Source organism: Lepisma saccharinum, chromosome 9 (genome assembly GCF_977018435.1).
Source record: "Lepisma saccharinum chromosome 9, izLepSacc3.1, whole genome shotgun sequence".
In the NCBI taxonomy this organism is placed as follows: domain Eukaryota; kingdom Metazoa; phylum Arthropoda; class Insecta; order Zygentoma; family Lepismatidae; genus Lepisma; species Lepisma saccharinum.
In genome coordinates, this window is record NC_139237.1 from 39,659,794 (window position 1) to 39,673,700 (window position 13,907).

A 13,907-nucleotide genomic window follows, 5' to 3' on the forward strand; every position below is an offset into this window, starting at 1 on the left:
CATGAATATAATATACGTTAAAATTGAAAAGTCCAAATCGACGGACATAATTTCTTCGTTACAGTTTAGCAAACATTTTCCCGGTCTGGAAGAAAATGATGACATTAGTTGTTATTGATTTGTACGTTATAATCGAAATATTAATAATAATATCCCACGGCTCGACAGTCCTCGAAGGGCCTTGTCCTATCTCCCGACTGCTAATATCCCTCCCACAGTCACGGACACTGCAGGCCGTCACGCAGTTGGAGTCCAAAGAACAGCGCCTTTTATATTGCACGGCCACGGAGGAGTACTTTCGAAATATTACACAAGCGAAAATTTACCAGTGTCGCGAAATACAGACTCACAAAATATAATCATCTGTGTCCGAATATTCTTCACCGATATAATTGGTTTCCTTATCTGACACGCCGATGCGACATTTACGCGATGAAAGGTTATACGTAATTGCTGGACTGAAAAAATAGAGTGCGACAATTGTGCTGTGAAATACCATATGTACTATCCACCTTTATAATTCCAGCTCCCTCCGAAAAAAGAAACCTGCGAACGTTCGTGCTCAACAGAGAAATGATCTCAGCTCACTCTTTTGCCCACCCAGAATCACACACAGAGTCTCAACTCACTCCTTTGCCCACCCAGAATCACACATAGAGTCTCAGCTCACTCTCTTGCCCACCCAGAATCACAGACAGAGTCTCAGCTCACTCTCTTGCCCACCCAGAATCACACATAGAGTCTCAGCTCACTCTCTTGCCCACCCAGAATCGCACACAGAGTGTCAGCTCACTCTTTGCACAGCCAGAATCACACACAGAGTCTCAGCTCACTCTCTTGCCCAACCAGAATCACACACAGAGTCTCAGCTCACTCTCTTGCCCACCCAGAATCACAGACAGAGTCTCAGCTCACTCTCTTGCCCAACCACAATCACACACAGAGTCTCGGCTCACTCTCTTGCCCACCCAGAATCACACACAGAGTCTCCGCTCACTCTCTTGCCCACCCAGAATCACACACAGAATCTCAGCTCACTCTCTTGCCCACCCAGAATCACACACAGAGTCTCAGCTCACTCTCTTGCCCACCCAGAATCACACACAGAGTCTCAGCTCACTCTCTTGCCCACCCAGGTCACACACAGAATCTCAGGTCACTCTCTTGCCCACTCAGAATCACACACAGAGTCTCAGCTCACTCTCTTGCCCAACCACAATCACACACAGAGTCTCAGCTCACTCTCTTGCCCAACCACAATCACACACAGAGTCTCAGCTCACTCTCTTGCCCAACCACAATCACACACAGAGTCTCATCTCACTCTCTTGCCCAACCATAATCACAGACAGAGTCTCAGCTCACTCTCTTGCCCACCCAGAATCACACACAGAGTCTCAGCTCACTCTCTTGCCCACCCAGAATCACAGACAAAGTCTCAGCTCACTCTCTTACCCAACCACAATCACACACAGAGTCTCAGCTCACTCTCTTGCCCACCCAGAATCACAGACAGAGTCTCAGCTCACTCTCTTGCCCACCCAGAATCACACACAGAATCTGAGCTCACTCTCTTGCCCACCCAGAATCACACACAGAGTCTCAGCTCACTCTCTTGCCCACCCAGAATCACAGACAAAGTCTCAGCTCACTCTCTTACCCAACCACAATCTCAAACAGAGTCTCAGCTCACTCTCTTGCCCACCCAGAATCACAGACAGAGTCTCAGCTCACTCTCTTGCCCACCCAGAATCACACACAGAATCTGAGCTCACTCTCTTGCCCACCCAGAATCACACATAGAGTCTCAGCTCACTCTCTTGCCCACCCAGGTCACACACAAAGTCTCAGCTCACTCTCTTGCCCACTCAGAATCACACACAGAGTCTCAGCTCACTCTCTTGCTCACCCAGAATCACACACAGAGGGATAGGCAGAGAGAGAAAATGAGGGAAATGAAGGGAGCACATGTTAGAAAGACAGAGAGTGAGGTGGAGAAAGGAGCAAAGAAAAAATGCACAGAAATGCAGAGAGAGATAGAAAGATGAAAATCAAGAAAGAAATAAATATACAGGAAAAGAGTAAGAAGGAAAGAGAAAGAGAAGTAGATAGAGGGAGGGAGATAGAAACAAACGAAGAAAGAAGTGGAGAAAATGAACGAAAAAACAAAACTAAGGGAAAGATAAAGAAACGTAGAATTGCTAGAGAGAGAGAGAGATAGAAAGATAGAAAAAGCTGGAAGGAGAAAATTAATCTTAGTTGCCATGAACACGAAAACAAACAATCCCAGTGCCGGATCTACAAGCCACAAAACCCCGGAGTGCGCGGGGGGGCGGAGACAAATAAGTCTTTAGGGGGCCCTCGGCCATTGTCATAGTAGAGGGTTCGTGTATGTAAAGAATAAACGTAAAGTTAGTGTTTCCTCTGCATATAGCACCTTGCCATGGAGGCACATTTAGAGTATGTGGGGGTAGGGCTAGGTATCATTTGATTTAAGGCTGGGTGAGCCCTGGAGCCGCTTTGTGCGGGGACAAAGCCCAAAAAATTCCAACTTTAGATCACCCACTCCGGGTCTCTCGCGTGGGAGTCAGACAAGAATCCAATCAGGATAGAATTTCACGAGAAATGCAGTGGTGAAGGTTTCTATAGCCTATCTTTAATCAGAAAAAAGTTATGGCTGCATGATTGTAACAAAGGTATCATTTTCCAGATTTGAGAAAACAGTGTCATGTATGTATATATCACATCACCACGGGCGCCAAAACCAAGTAGGCCAGGGGGCCCGGGCTCCTCCAGTTCTCGTTTGACCCCCCTATAGGGGTGGAGGGGGCAATGTATAACTTTCAACAACTGGTATTACATAACTTTTACACACCGAAACTTCGCACGCAGCAGGTGGAAAATTACGCAGGATTCTGCTCTGAAATGGGCAGAATCAATAATGTGGTACTATCACTAAGCTTGAGTGTCTTTCTTGTTTTTGTGCGTTTAGTATTTCAGTATTTCCTTTTCCAAAACGACAATGAATTAAGTAAAACGCATGGTATATTATGAATGCATATGTACGAGAATAAAGGAAGATGCATGGGAATACTGTAGTCTTCATGCTCTTGAATGAGCCCGGCCATTGCAAAATAGGCACCTTTTTTCCCTTCGGAAAAGTCAAGCAGAAGTTGAAAATATTCTATTTTCAATGTGACACGGTTTTATATGTATATAATCAGGATTAGTATTTTCTTTTTTTACACGTACCTGTAAACATGTGTGTGCTACTTCATAATGTGGTTGAAAGTTGCAGTGTTACATATTTATACCAATGCTTAACCAACATTCAAAACAATAGGTGTGTGTGTGTGTGTGTTTGGGCGGCTTAAGGGCCGGGCGACCCAAACGATAGGCCGGGGCACCGCCTTCGACGGCGGCCAAATCCTTATTTCTGAGTATATTTGTCTTATGAAGAGTTGGATTTTTTGTAGAGAAAAATAAATTGAAGTCACTTCTCAACGACAAATGTACGTATCGTATATTGCAAAATCATGTAGCAATTTAAATTAAGAGACCACTGTTATTTTGATATCAACCTTCAATATACGTGTTCTTTGATATTAAGACATTGAAAAACCAATGCTATTTGGCCGAAGGTGGAAAGTTGAGGCAGGGGTTAACAGCGTGGACAGTTGGGGTGCCAAAAAATTGACCTCGCCTGAATGAAAATTTTAATTTGGGCCTTCCATTTGTATATAAATATGTGTAAAGGCATTAAACTCCTATAAAGGATTGTAGGAATAAGTATTATAAACCGAATATGACTAAAAAAACTCCTACCCCCCCCCCCAAACAGAAAGAAATCCGTATTTATGCTTTACTTAGCTTTGCGCCCTCCAAATCTCTGAAGAAATCGGCGCCTATGCACATCACCTCCTTCCCATTAAAAATGAGTTGAATTCAAGATGGCGGCCACCAATATGGCGGACGTCCTCTTGGAACACACCAATGTGGTTCCTCCTAAGCCTAACCTGTTTCTATCATGACCAAATAAATTAAATCCATATTGTTATACCCAACCTAGCTTCTTTACTTTTTATAGGGGTGTTAAGGGACTTTTGAATCACCCTGTAGGCCTTTGTATGTGACTTTATCAACATGAGATCAATAATTACACACACACATACATTATACATATATGTATGTACATACATAAGGGTATAAGGCCCCTGTGGTGCAAGTAGTATAGGGAAACGCTGATTCTGCCCCACATTTTCTGTGGGTGGTTATTTATACTAAAAATTCACTCACATATAGACTGAAAAGTGCAAAATTAATGCACATATGTATATATATTATTATGTAAATATACATATACATACGTATATGCATAATTTGTGTGTGTGTGTGTGTGTGTGTGTATGTCTGTGTGAAGGTAGGTAGGCCTTTGGTAATATTTTGCGGGGGGGCCCAAGATTTGTAGATCCGGCACTGAACAACCCCCCCCTGAAAATAACCCTTGATACTACCAGAACGAGGTTCTCTGTCACTCAGCCTGTTTGATTGCTATTAACCAGCCATTTGATTAACATAAATCATTACATATACACAAGGCATAATGATTTTTTCACTATGTTATCATTGTTGCTAAACAACTTCGTTAATTTACGTCCAGAGTAAAAATAACCAGCTAAGAACTCCAGGTTTTAGTCCTGACCTTCATTCATCCTCATCGTCGCGATTAGTAAAATGGCAGAAAGAGACTTAAAACTCGGAAAAAATACAAAAACGTGAAAATGTAGTGTGATTTTTTAATGAAAAGAACCCTCGTTTATTAGAAGGAAATACAGTGCATTAAAAATGCGTATTTGAGCTTAAGTTTGATAAATTACCAATTTTGTTTTGAATGCTGGATCTACATGACGCACTGGCGTACGCAGGGTTATTTTTCGGAGGGGCAGGAATTGAGGAAGTGGTTGTCACATAGCTGCGTTCAAGAACGGTGGGAAACACTATAAAATATTACCTAATTACCATTTTTAACCTTCGTTTCAAAATATGTTCGAAGACGACAATGGTAATCTGGTTGTCATTTTAAGAGGAGTTTGCATTTATCACTTTGGTTTTCTCCGAATTTTGTACTGCTTTCACTTGAAAATTTTCATTTTTTCAACATTTCTGGAATGGCTGCATCCCCATCAGCAGCCCCTTGCGTACACCAGTGTGCTGCCCTCTGGACTTGAAGGGGGAGACACTTTCTGCCCCCTCAAAATTCACGTAGAGATATTATATGTATATCTGCCTCTCTCAACATATATAAAAATATTGTTTATGCCAACCATGCCCCTATGGCACCCGCAGACTCATAGAAACTATTATTATTATTATTATTACCACTACTACGACTTCTTGTTTTTTTAAAATTACATACGGTACTTTTGTAATTTCCATATACTGTATATATATATATATATATATATATATATATATATATATATATATATATATATATATATATACACACACACACACAGGATGTCTTAATTGAAACGCCCTAATTTCAAATACACATATTAAACATACTATACAGAATAGTGTGGTAGGTGGTATATGGTAGCTTAGCTGTGAAAATCTTAAATAGGTAATGAAAAATAAGGATTCGTTTATTTTGTATCGTTCCAGGTGGTGAAAAGTAAATATGACAACCAATGCTGAAAGAGCGCAAACTGCGTGGTGGTACGCAGAATTGGGATGCATAAAGCTTGACGCTTGTGAAGCACATCGTGGACTGTGGATTTTGGGAGAGCAATCTCATTTGACGCCTTGGGACTTGGAACTTCGTGCAAATACAACTGCAATGCGCTGAACGTTTTCCTCTGATGTTCGTAATCGGGCACCACCATGCCTGTACCGACAGATCCCGTCTCTAGAAATGCTGCTTTCCACGCCTTGATTCTCTTGGCATCGGGATGGTCTCTGTGATACTCTGCACGTAACAGTCGTAGTACTACAATAATGGATCCCAGTTCCGCGTACCAGCACACAGTTTGCGTTTTTTCAGCATTGGTTGTCATTTTCACTTTTCACCATCTGGAACGATACAAAATAAACGAATCCTTATTTTTCATTACCTATTTAAAATTTCCACAGCTAAGCTACCATATACCACCTACCACACTGTTCTTGCCTGTATATTATGTTTAATATAAGTATTTGAAATTATGGCGTTTCAATTCGGACACCCTGTAGAGGAGAAGGTCTAAATATGGGCGAAGGTTTAAATATGGGTTTTGGAGTTATCAGCGCTGCCGGGTGACAAGGACAAAGGTTCCGATGTCAAGTGGCGGTTAGTTTCGGCCTTGGACGCTGTTATAGAATTGAGACCTCCGAAAACATTTTGCAGGCATGTTTTAACTCAGCGTTTTCTGAAATGTCATCTGCTTTGTATAGGTTATGATATTAGCGGTACATACAACAAATGTGGGATTTTATAATGCCATGATTTGTTTGTGAAATATGTACCACAGAGAGCGAAGATAAATTGAAGAAGAAAAATAGCGTGATGGTCTAAATGTTGAGATCACATTTTCAACAAATATGTGGATGTTTTTCTTAATTTCGATTTTTCCCATTCCGCGTGATTTTCAAAACAACAGATTATTCATAAATATGAATTTTATATTATTTTAGCGATAAATGACTGTTTTTATTTTTAATTGCTTTTTGTGATATTGCCAATAGTAGCCCATATTTAGACCACAATTTTGAAATACATCATCTTACCATTTTTTGGAAATTGCTTTTTTTTAAAAAAAATGAGACCTTCTATACTTAAGCATGCTATTACATTTAAGTATACAATTCATAGATATGCATTTTAAAGGCAGTTGCTTGATATATTCATTTTTTCCTCCGAAAATGACAAAATAAAAAGGGGAGCCCATATTTAGACCGTTTCCTATATATTTCCTATATATATATATATATATATATATATATATATATATATATATATATATATATATATATAATTTGCATAACTGTATATTTAACATATTAATTCATGTAAGACAGAATTCATGTTTCTAATAGTTAGATAATCAGTGTAAAATAGACTGTAAGCTTAAATGTAACCCTACTTCAAATAATAATAATAATAATAATAATAATAGTTGTTGTAACTTACGACCTGCATGTTACAGAAAACAATAGAGCTACAATTCAGAAAGCAGAAAAGATAGCTACAATTTCACCATTCGGATTACATTAACTCTTTCCAGAAATCTCACAGCGGGCGAGCGCTCCCTCTAGCCCCCTTCCCCAGCGGGCGCACTTGCTTGCCCTCCCTTTTTTAAAGTTGGCGCCTCTACCTCTGGCCTCGTCACTGTAATTCGCGTGAAAATAAACACACGTATCAACCAAGCCTACTTACGGTATTGAGAGCAACAATCCAACTAGAAAGAACATCGACATTGTTGGCTTGAGACTATGAATAAACATTGTTGAGATCTTCACAATTCTCCTTTGAATCAAATTTGCATACAGTCATTATTACGAAATCAACGTATTCTCTCCACCTGACACAATATGGAAATTACACGTCTATCTCATTGGGCGGTCGGCCTACCTTTGGTCAATACAAAAGCACACGTCAGGTACTGCTTGTAGTACACGTCACCTCCCCCTTGCAGTGTAGTGTGGCGTTTAAGTTGAATCTGCCTTTATCAACATTATCGACCAGATTCTGTTATTGCTCGGCACGAAACAAGTTGACATTATGACAGCCATGGCAGACGCAAAAGAACCGGAAGGACTGCACATTTAACTGCGTAGGGGAATCGATCTTTAAAATAGGACATCTGCTTATTGTTGCTTCCCATACTTTTTGTCAGAAACCAGCCACAGAAAGCTTTCAAGGTGGTGGTGGTGGTCAAGGGCCCTCATAGGATTTTTCTTCAGATAGAGCAAAGTCATATAAACTATTATTATTATTATTAATTGAAAAACTGTTTAAACTTTATTTACTTTTCTTTCTTATGTTTTTTTTAATTACATACGTTTGTAATTTACATATTTTCTGTGTGTGTGTGTGTGTGTGTGTGTGTGTGTATACAGGGTGTCTCATAAGTAATAGCGCAAACTGACACAGGTGAAAGTACACGATAATAGAAGCAAAAAAGTCTCAGTAAGCATGGGTCTGCAAACGAGCCATTTTAGAGATAATCGCAAATGAGTGATTACATGCCGCCACTGACCTCATTGTTTGTAAACGTCGTCCTAGTTGGTAAAATGCTAATAATGTGTGCGAATGTGTGGTTAGAAGCCGTCACTGATTGCATTTTGTAAACACCGAGTGCTTTACTCCTTACGCGTTCCGAGTTTGCTCTTTGTTTACAAAACAACATTTCCGAGAGGTGGCGTTGTATTCAAACAGGATGGATACAATCAGTACACAGTCTAATAGTACTGTGGGAGTCACGTCAGTTGTGCTGTCCTGCGTAGTGAAAATGGAACGAAGAGTATGCGGATATGCATTTGATGTATGGTTTGGCTAATGGCAATGCACGGGAGACTGCACGCTTGTACCAAGAAAAATACCCTGCTCGAAGGCACCCCGAGAGTCGCACATTTACAAGCGCCTCAGCGCCTCACAGAACATTATTATTACTGTATTATTAGCATTTTACCAACTAAGCCCCGCGACTGGTTGAGTTTGCAGCAACTTTTCGCATATATAGAACAAAATGTGCACACAGAATGTAGTTGAGCTGTAATGCTGCCAATTTTCTCACAGTCTGTGATATCAACAGCTTGGTGGTTGAGGCAAGACTGGCACGGGAGATGCTGAGTGTCATTCTCGAACAGACTAAAGTAAAAAAAAGTAAAGTGCTCCCCTGTGCTTAGCACCACGCCATGAAGGCGTATAGGGGGTGTGGGGGTAACGCTCCACACTTTCTTGATCCGGTCGTGAGTGGGGGTGATGTGATCAGCATCACGCCCTTGACCGCCTTTATCCCCCAGGATTTCCCCCAGGTACCCATATCATTCGCCGCTGGGTGGGCGCCGGGGCCGCTTCCAACGTTAGAAAAGTTCCCGGATTTGAACCGGCCGGCGATCGAACCCGGGACCTTTAGCATGGTGATCAGACCCGTTACCGACTGAGCCACCGCGGCCACTAATACATAAAATGTGCTGCGAACTTAACCTGTCACGGGGCTTAGGACAACGTTTTCAAGCAATGAACTCAGTGGCGGCTTGTAATCACACATAATCGCGATTATCTCTAAAATGGCTCGTTTGCAGACCAATATTTACTGAGACTATTTTTGCTTCTGTTATTGTGTACTTTCACCTGTGTCAGTTTGCGCTATTACTTTTGAGACACCCTGTGTATATATATATATATATATATATATATATATAATAGTTGCTGTAACTTACGGCCTCTAAGTCACAGAAAATAAAATTGTTGTAATAAAATATCACTACAATATCACCATTCGATTGATTGATTGATTGATTTTGGTGTTTTAAGTCCGCTTTATGTACAGTAAGGCTAATCGGGACTCGACCTACAGTTTAAAATGGAATCCGAACCACTATGTGCCTCCACCGGCTGAACCCGGGACCTCTTGGTTACAAAGCGACGACGCTACCACTACACCATCGGGGAGGCCCTTTTGACCATTCTAATTACATTAACTCTTTCCAAATATCTCAGGGGGGCAAGTGCCCCGTGCGGTCTCCCTTGGCGGTGGTGGTGAAGGAGAAAGTAATGCACGGGCACCTATAAAGTGTGGAATTATTTTTAAAGTGTTTTTCGCATCTGCGTATCATGTGCACGAGTGTCACTTACTTACTACCACTTTTATCACAGCACGCTACGACGCCAGCGTTCCCGGGTTCGAATCGCGGTCTGGGTATGGGTGTTCTTCGTGTGCGCCCCTTAATCAATTTCATCGTATCATCAGCCATCCTCATCTTCGCAATTAGCAAAAGTGGCAGAAATGCGAAGTGAAATATGCCAAATCAATAAACTTAGTACCACTTTTTTCACCACGACAGATTATTCTATTCTTCTCCCGTAGCGTTGTTTCGACACTGACTAACAAGCATTCCAGCACTAGAAGCAGTAATATACCTATTACCTATTATTTCCGTTCATTTTCATTACAATAGGAGTGTTCAAAAAGTACAACTTTTCTACTGAGAACTGTTGATTCAACATAAATGAAATTCATACTCACAAAGGTACAGTAGCCGGCAATTATAGTAGGATATCTAGATCCTGAAATATTCGCTTCCCTGCAAGGCAGAAGTTGCATTGAAAATTTGCTATTAAAATCCACTTATCAGCTTAAAGTTAGGCAACACACATAACGCCTTGCAGGAAAGCGAGTATTTTAGGATCTAGATGCCCCATTTTTATTGGCGGTGACTGTACATGCTTTAGATAAAAATGTTATTTTTATCCAAGTTATCCGTTCAGTTCTATGGTCTTGCGCCGACGTTGGTCGAGGACATGTATGTCATCAAACCAAATTTAAGCGATTGCTTCCATTGTCCTTAGGCTTGTGTGCGAGTAGGTATTGTCGTGGAGGAGCAAGATCTCTCCGGGATCCCTGTTAGCCCGCAATCGCCGGAGTTGCTTCTGGAGTTTGTGGAGTGTGATGTGTAAGCGCCGGAGTTAACCACAGCACTTCGGGGCAGCATATCCCAAAAGATGGTTGTCCAAATCGCTGTAAATCATCCAACTTCGCTTAGCCCAGAGTCAGACTGTACTCCGGTCGTGTCCGAAAGGTGCAAGACCGTATCGAAGCGAGCATCCTCCGAGAATGGTCTTGCAATGCGGCCTTGAAATCGTGGACTGGAAGTGAAAATCTTTGGAATTGCACTTCGACTGGAGCACCATATACGATCAGTAGATAAAACTGAGGACACGTTGTTTACCCTGCGTTTAAAACCCTTGTTTTTCACCATAGAAATCACATAGCATTTTCAAAATGTTTTTGTATATACATTTACACACATTAGAAGAACTTCAACCAACAACTTGCTGGCCTAAACATGTGTTGCTAGCTTTCTACCTCCTTGATTTCAAACAAATGAACAACGAGTACAGGAATCACGTGATCAAGCCTGCAACGATCCGTGCTCCGAGCTGTGGTCTCGATTGCTCGTGTACTTGGCGCTTTCGAACCGTACTAGGTGACGTCACTGCCGTAAAGACTGTACTTCACGTCTGACACAGCCTTCAATCGAGTGTAAAGCCCATATCACACGGAACTGGATTTCTAGTAGGAATGGCCTAGTTGGCGCTGAACTAACTTTCTAGATAGCAATCATGGCCGCCTGGCTGACTGTTTGACTGATTTGGAGGAATAGGACATGTTCCAATTGCTACTTGCTTTCCTCGACTGGATTCTGTGGAACAGCCAATCAGAGCAAAGTTTCGCCATGTGAAGATAATCTGTGAGTGTGCAAAGGAGCGCTTTTGTCTGTGGTTTCCGAGCGTTACTCCAGCAATGTATAACGTATACAGCATGAAAGGAGCTTTGAGTTACACCATCTATGCTGAGTGCACGGTGTTTACATTTGAAACAACTAAAATATTCTTCCATACGTGTACAGTAAACGTTGTAAAGTATGTATTTAAGCAGTGCCAGAGTTTTGTACCTAATAACGTTTTATACGAAATGTTATTCCTCTCGGTTGAATAGTTATCGGCTTTAAAAAATGTGAAGTGATACATTGTTTACATCTCACGCGGCCGCCTTTACAACTTTCCTCGTATGGAAACAAAAGTCTATCGACAAGTACGCTGATAAGTATCGTGTGAGGCGAAAACTAGCAAATTGGTAGCCAGTCCAGCGCCAACTAAGGCATACCTACTGGATATCCAGTTCCGTGTGATGCGGGCTAACACTTCTGTGGACAGAATACAATCGCCTGTGAATGTTTTCCACACTTTGGGAATACATAGAAACCATTGTATGATGGTAACTATCACAGGGAATGAAAACTAATTCTGTGCCATTGATGTTCCAGAGGTAACTGAACATGCCACCAGCGCTTAGCACAGAAGAGCGAGAAAGAATTGCTGCAAAGTACGAGGCATGGAAATCGTTAGAGGATTATCTTCTTTCCATCCGACCACGATTTCTGCAAATTCCATGCGGTGGACACAGTCCTCCGGAAAGATTTACTGGACGCAATGAGGCATTTAATTCTTTTATCAAAACTATCTCAATGGTAGGCTATAGTGTGTTAGCACGCTCTCTTTGATTGCCTGTTGGGTGGACTTTTTACGGTTTCTTTCAAGCATTTCCCGCACGTGTGTAATATTCTCTTCCGACCGTGTAGTTGGCGGGTAGACCAGTACTCGCGCATCCAACACAGAGTATGTTCTCAACCATTTACTGTGGCAGTTTTTGATGATTTTGAATCATTTCGACCATTGTCAGATCTTCACCAACGCTGGACTTGAACTACCGAGTTATACCTCGTACCTTGCAGCAATTCTTTCTCGCTCGTCTGTGATAAGCGTTGTTGGCATGTTCAGTTACCTGGAATATCAATGGTACAGAATAAGTTTTCATTCCCTGTGAAAGTTACCATTATAATGGGTTGTACACTATGTATTCCCAACTTAAAAATAGGTATTGAGTTATTAGACACCCTGTGTATATATATTGTTTGTATGAATGTTAGGTAAACTTCTTTCGTCCAAACTTCGTTAAAATTCGATGATTTTTTACTTTCCAACAACGAATGTGATATACAGTAGTGGACAATTCAAAAATTGCTTTGTTCATAGATTACAGTCTACAAATTAACATGTTGCAATTTCTGCTTATTTTTTACGCTCTGATGTTCAACTATTCGCTCATTCAGCATATGCCAGTTAATCTAGTGTTTCATTACAAGATCTTTGGTGAGTATACACTGTAATTACAAGATCGACTTTTCTGTAACAAGCTAGGCAGTTTGTAACAAATCATTAGATGGCAACATTGAAAAGAGAAGATAGAAAAGGTGGCAACAATGACTCGAAGCTGCTGATGGGGAAGCGTGATATTTCTACGGCAATTCCAAAGTATCGAATTGTAATCAAAATAACATACAGAGTGTCCCAATATAGTGTTTACACTCTTTGAATGTTAATAGCAGAGGGAATTAAAGATAACTTGACTGAACTATTTGTATTTGAATCTGCAATATCTACATTTAGTGTGTGTGTGCGTGTGTAGGCATTCTGTTGTTTTTAGTTCCACTACAGCCCAACAGGCGGTAGGCATTTGTGTACCCAAAGTGGCAGGGGTGAGCAATTTTTCTTTTGAGCAATGTAAGAAGTGTCAAATCACCACTTAGATCTCCCAATTTAACACACGTTAGATTTCTACCTGTGGGAAACTGAAGAGCGATGTGTACCGCACAAAGCCATCGTCACAGGATGACATGAAAACATGTCACTACCTGTGCTTCCCTTCCTGTGGAAACCATATCTGCTGTTTGTTGATTTGTCGATCTATTCTACAGCATTGCAGACAAAGTATTGCTGCCAATGAACATCTATAACTTAAAGGTACGTGGCACGCAGAAAAGTTCATACTTGCTGTTATTAGTGTTCCAATTATTAAAGTTTAAGAAGTTTTGGGACACTCTGTATGAAGGGGCATTAATACCCTCACCCCAAATAGGAAAATAAAACTGGCAAAATGCCTGAACTGACAAGGCATTTGCATTGACAATAACTTTGACTAGTATGAACGACTTCAGCATACATTGATACTAAGGCCAGTAAATGAAAATATCGTCAGATGCTAATTCCCACATTAGTTTTCTCCGTCGGTTTATATCTGTCACGGCTGCGTTCTTTGCAGCATCCGATAGTCGAATCGATAATGCATTGCGTGATATTC

The 13,907-nt window shown here is 41.1% G+C and overlaps 1 protein-coding gene across 1 annotated transcript in view; it reads right to left on the reverse strand.

Annotated features, from left to right (window-relative positions):
* The window catches only part of LOC145992635 (gamma-aminobutyric acid receptor subunit gamma-2-like), a 78,535-nt gene extending 70,933 nt beyond the window's left edge, over positions 1 to 7,602 (reverse strand). Inside the window, exon 1 of the mRNA XM_083129005.1 lies at positions 7,418 to 7,602. Within this exon, the coding sequence (XP_082985131.1) occupies positions 7,418 to 7,485 (68 nt within the window). The 5' untranslated portion in view covers positions 7,486 to 7,602. The remainder of the gene's footprint in view (positions 1 to 7,417) is intronic.
* Between the last annotated feature and the right edge of the window lie 6,305 nt (positions 7,603 to 13,907).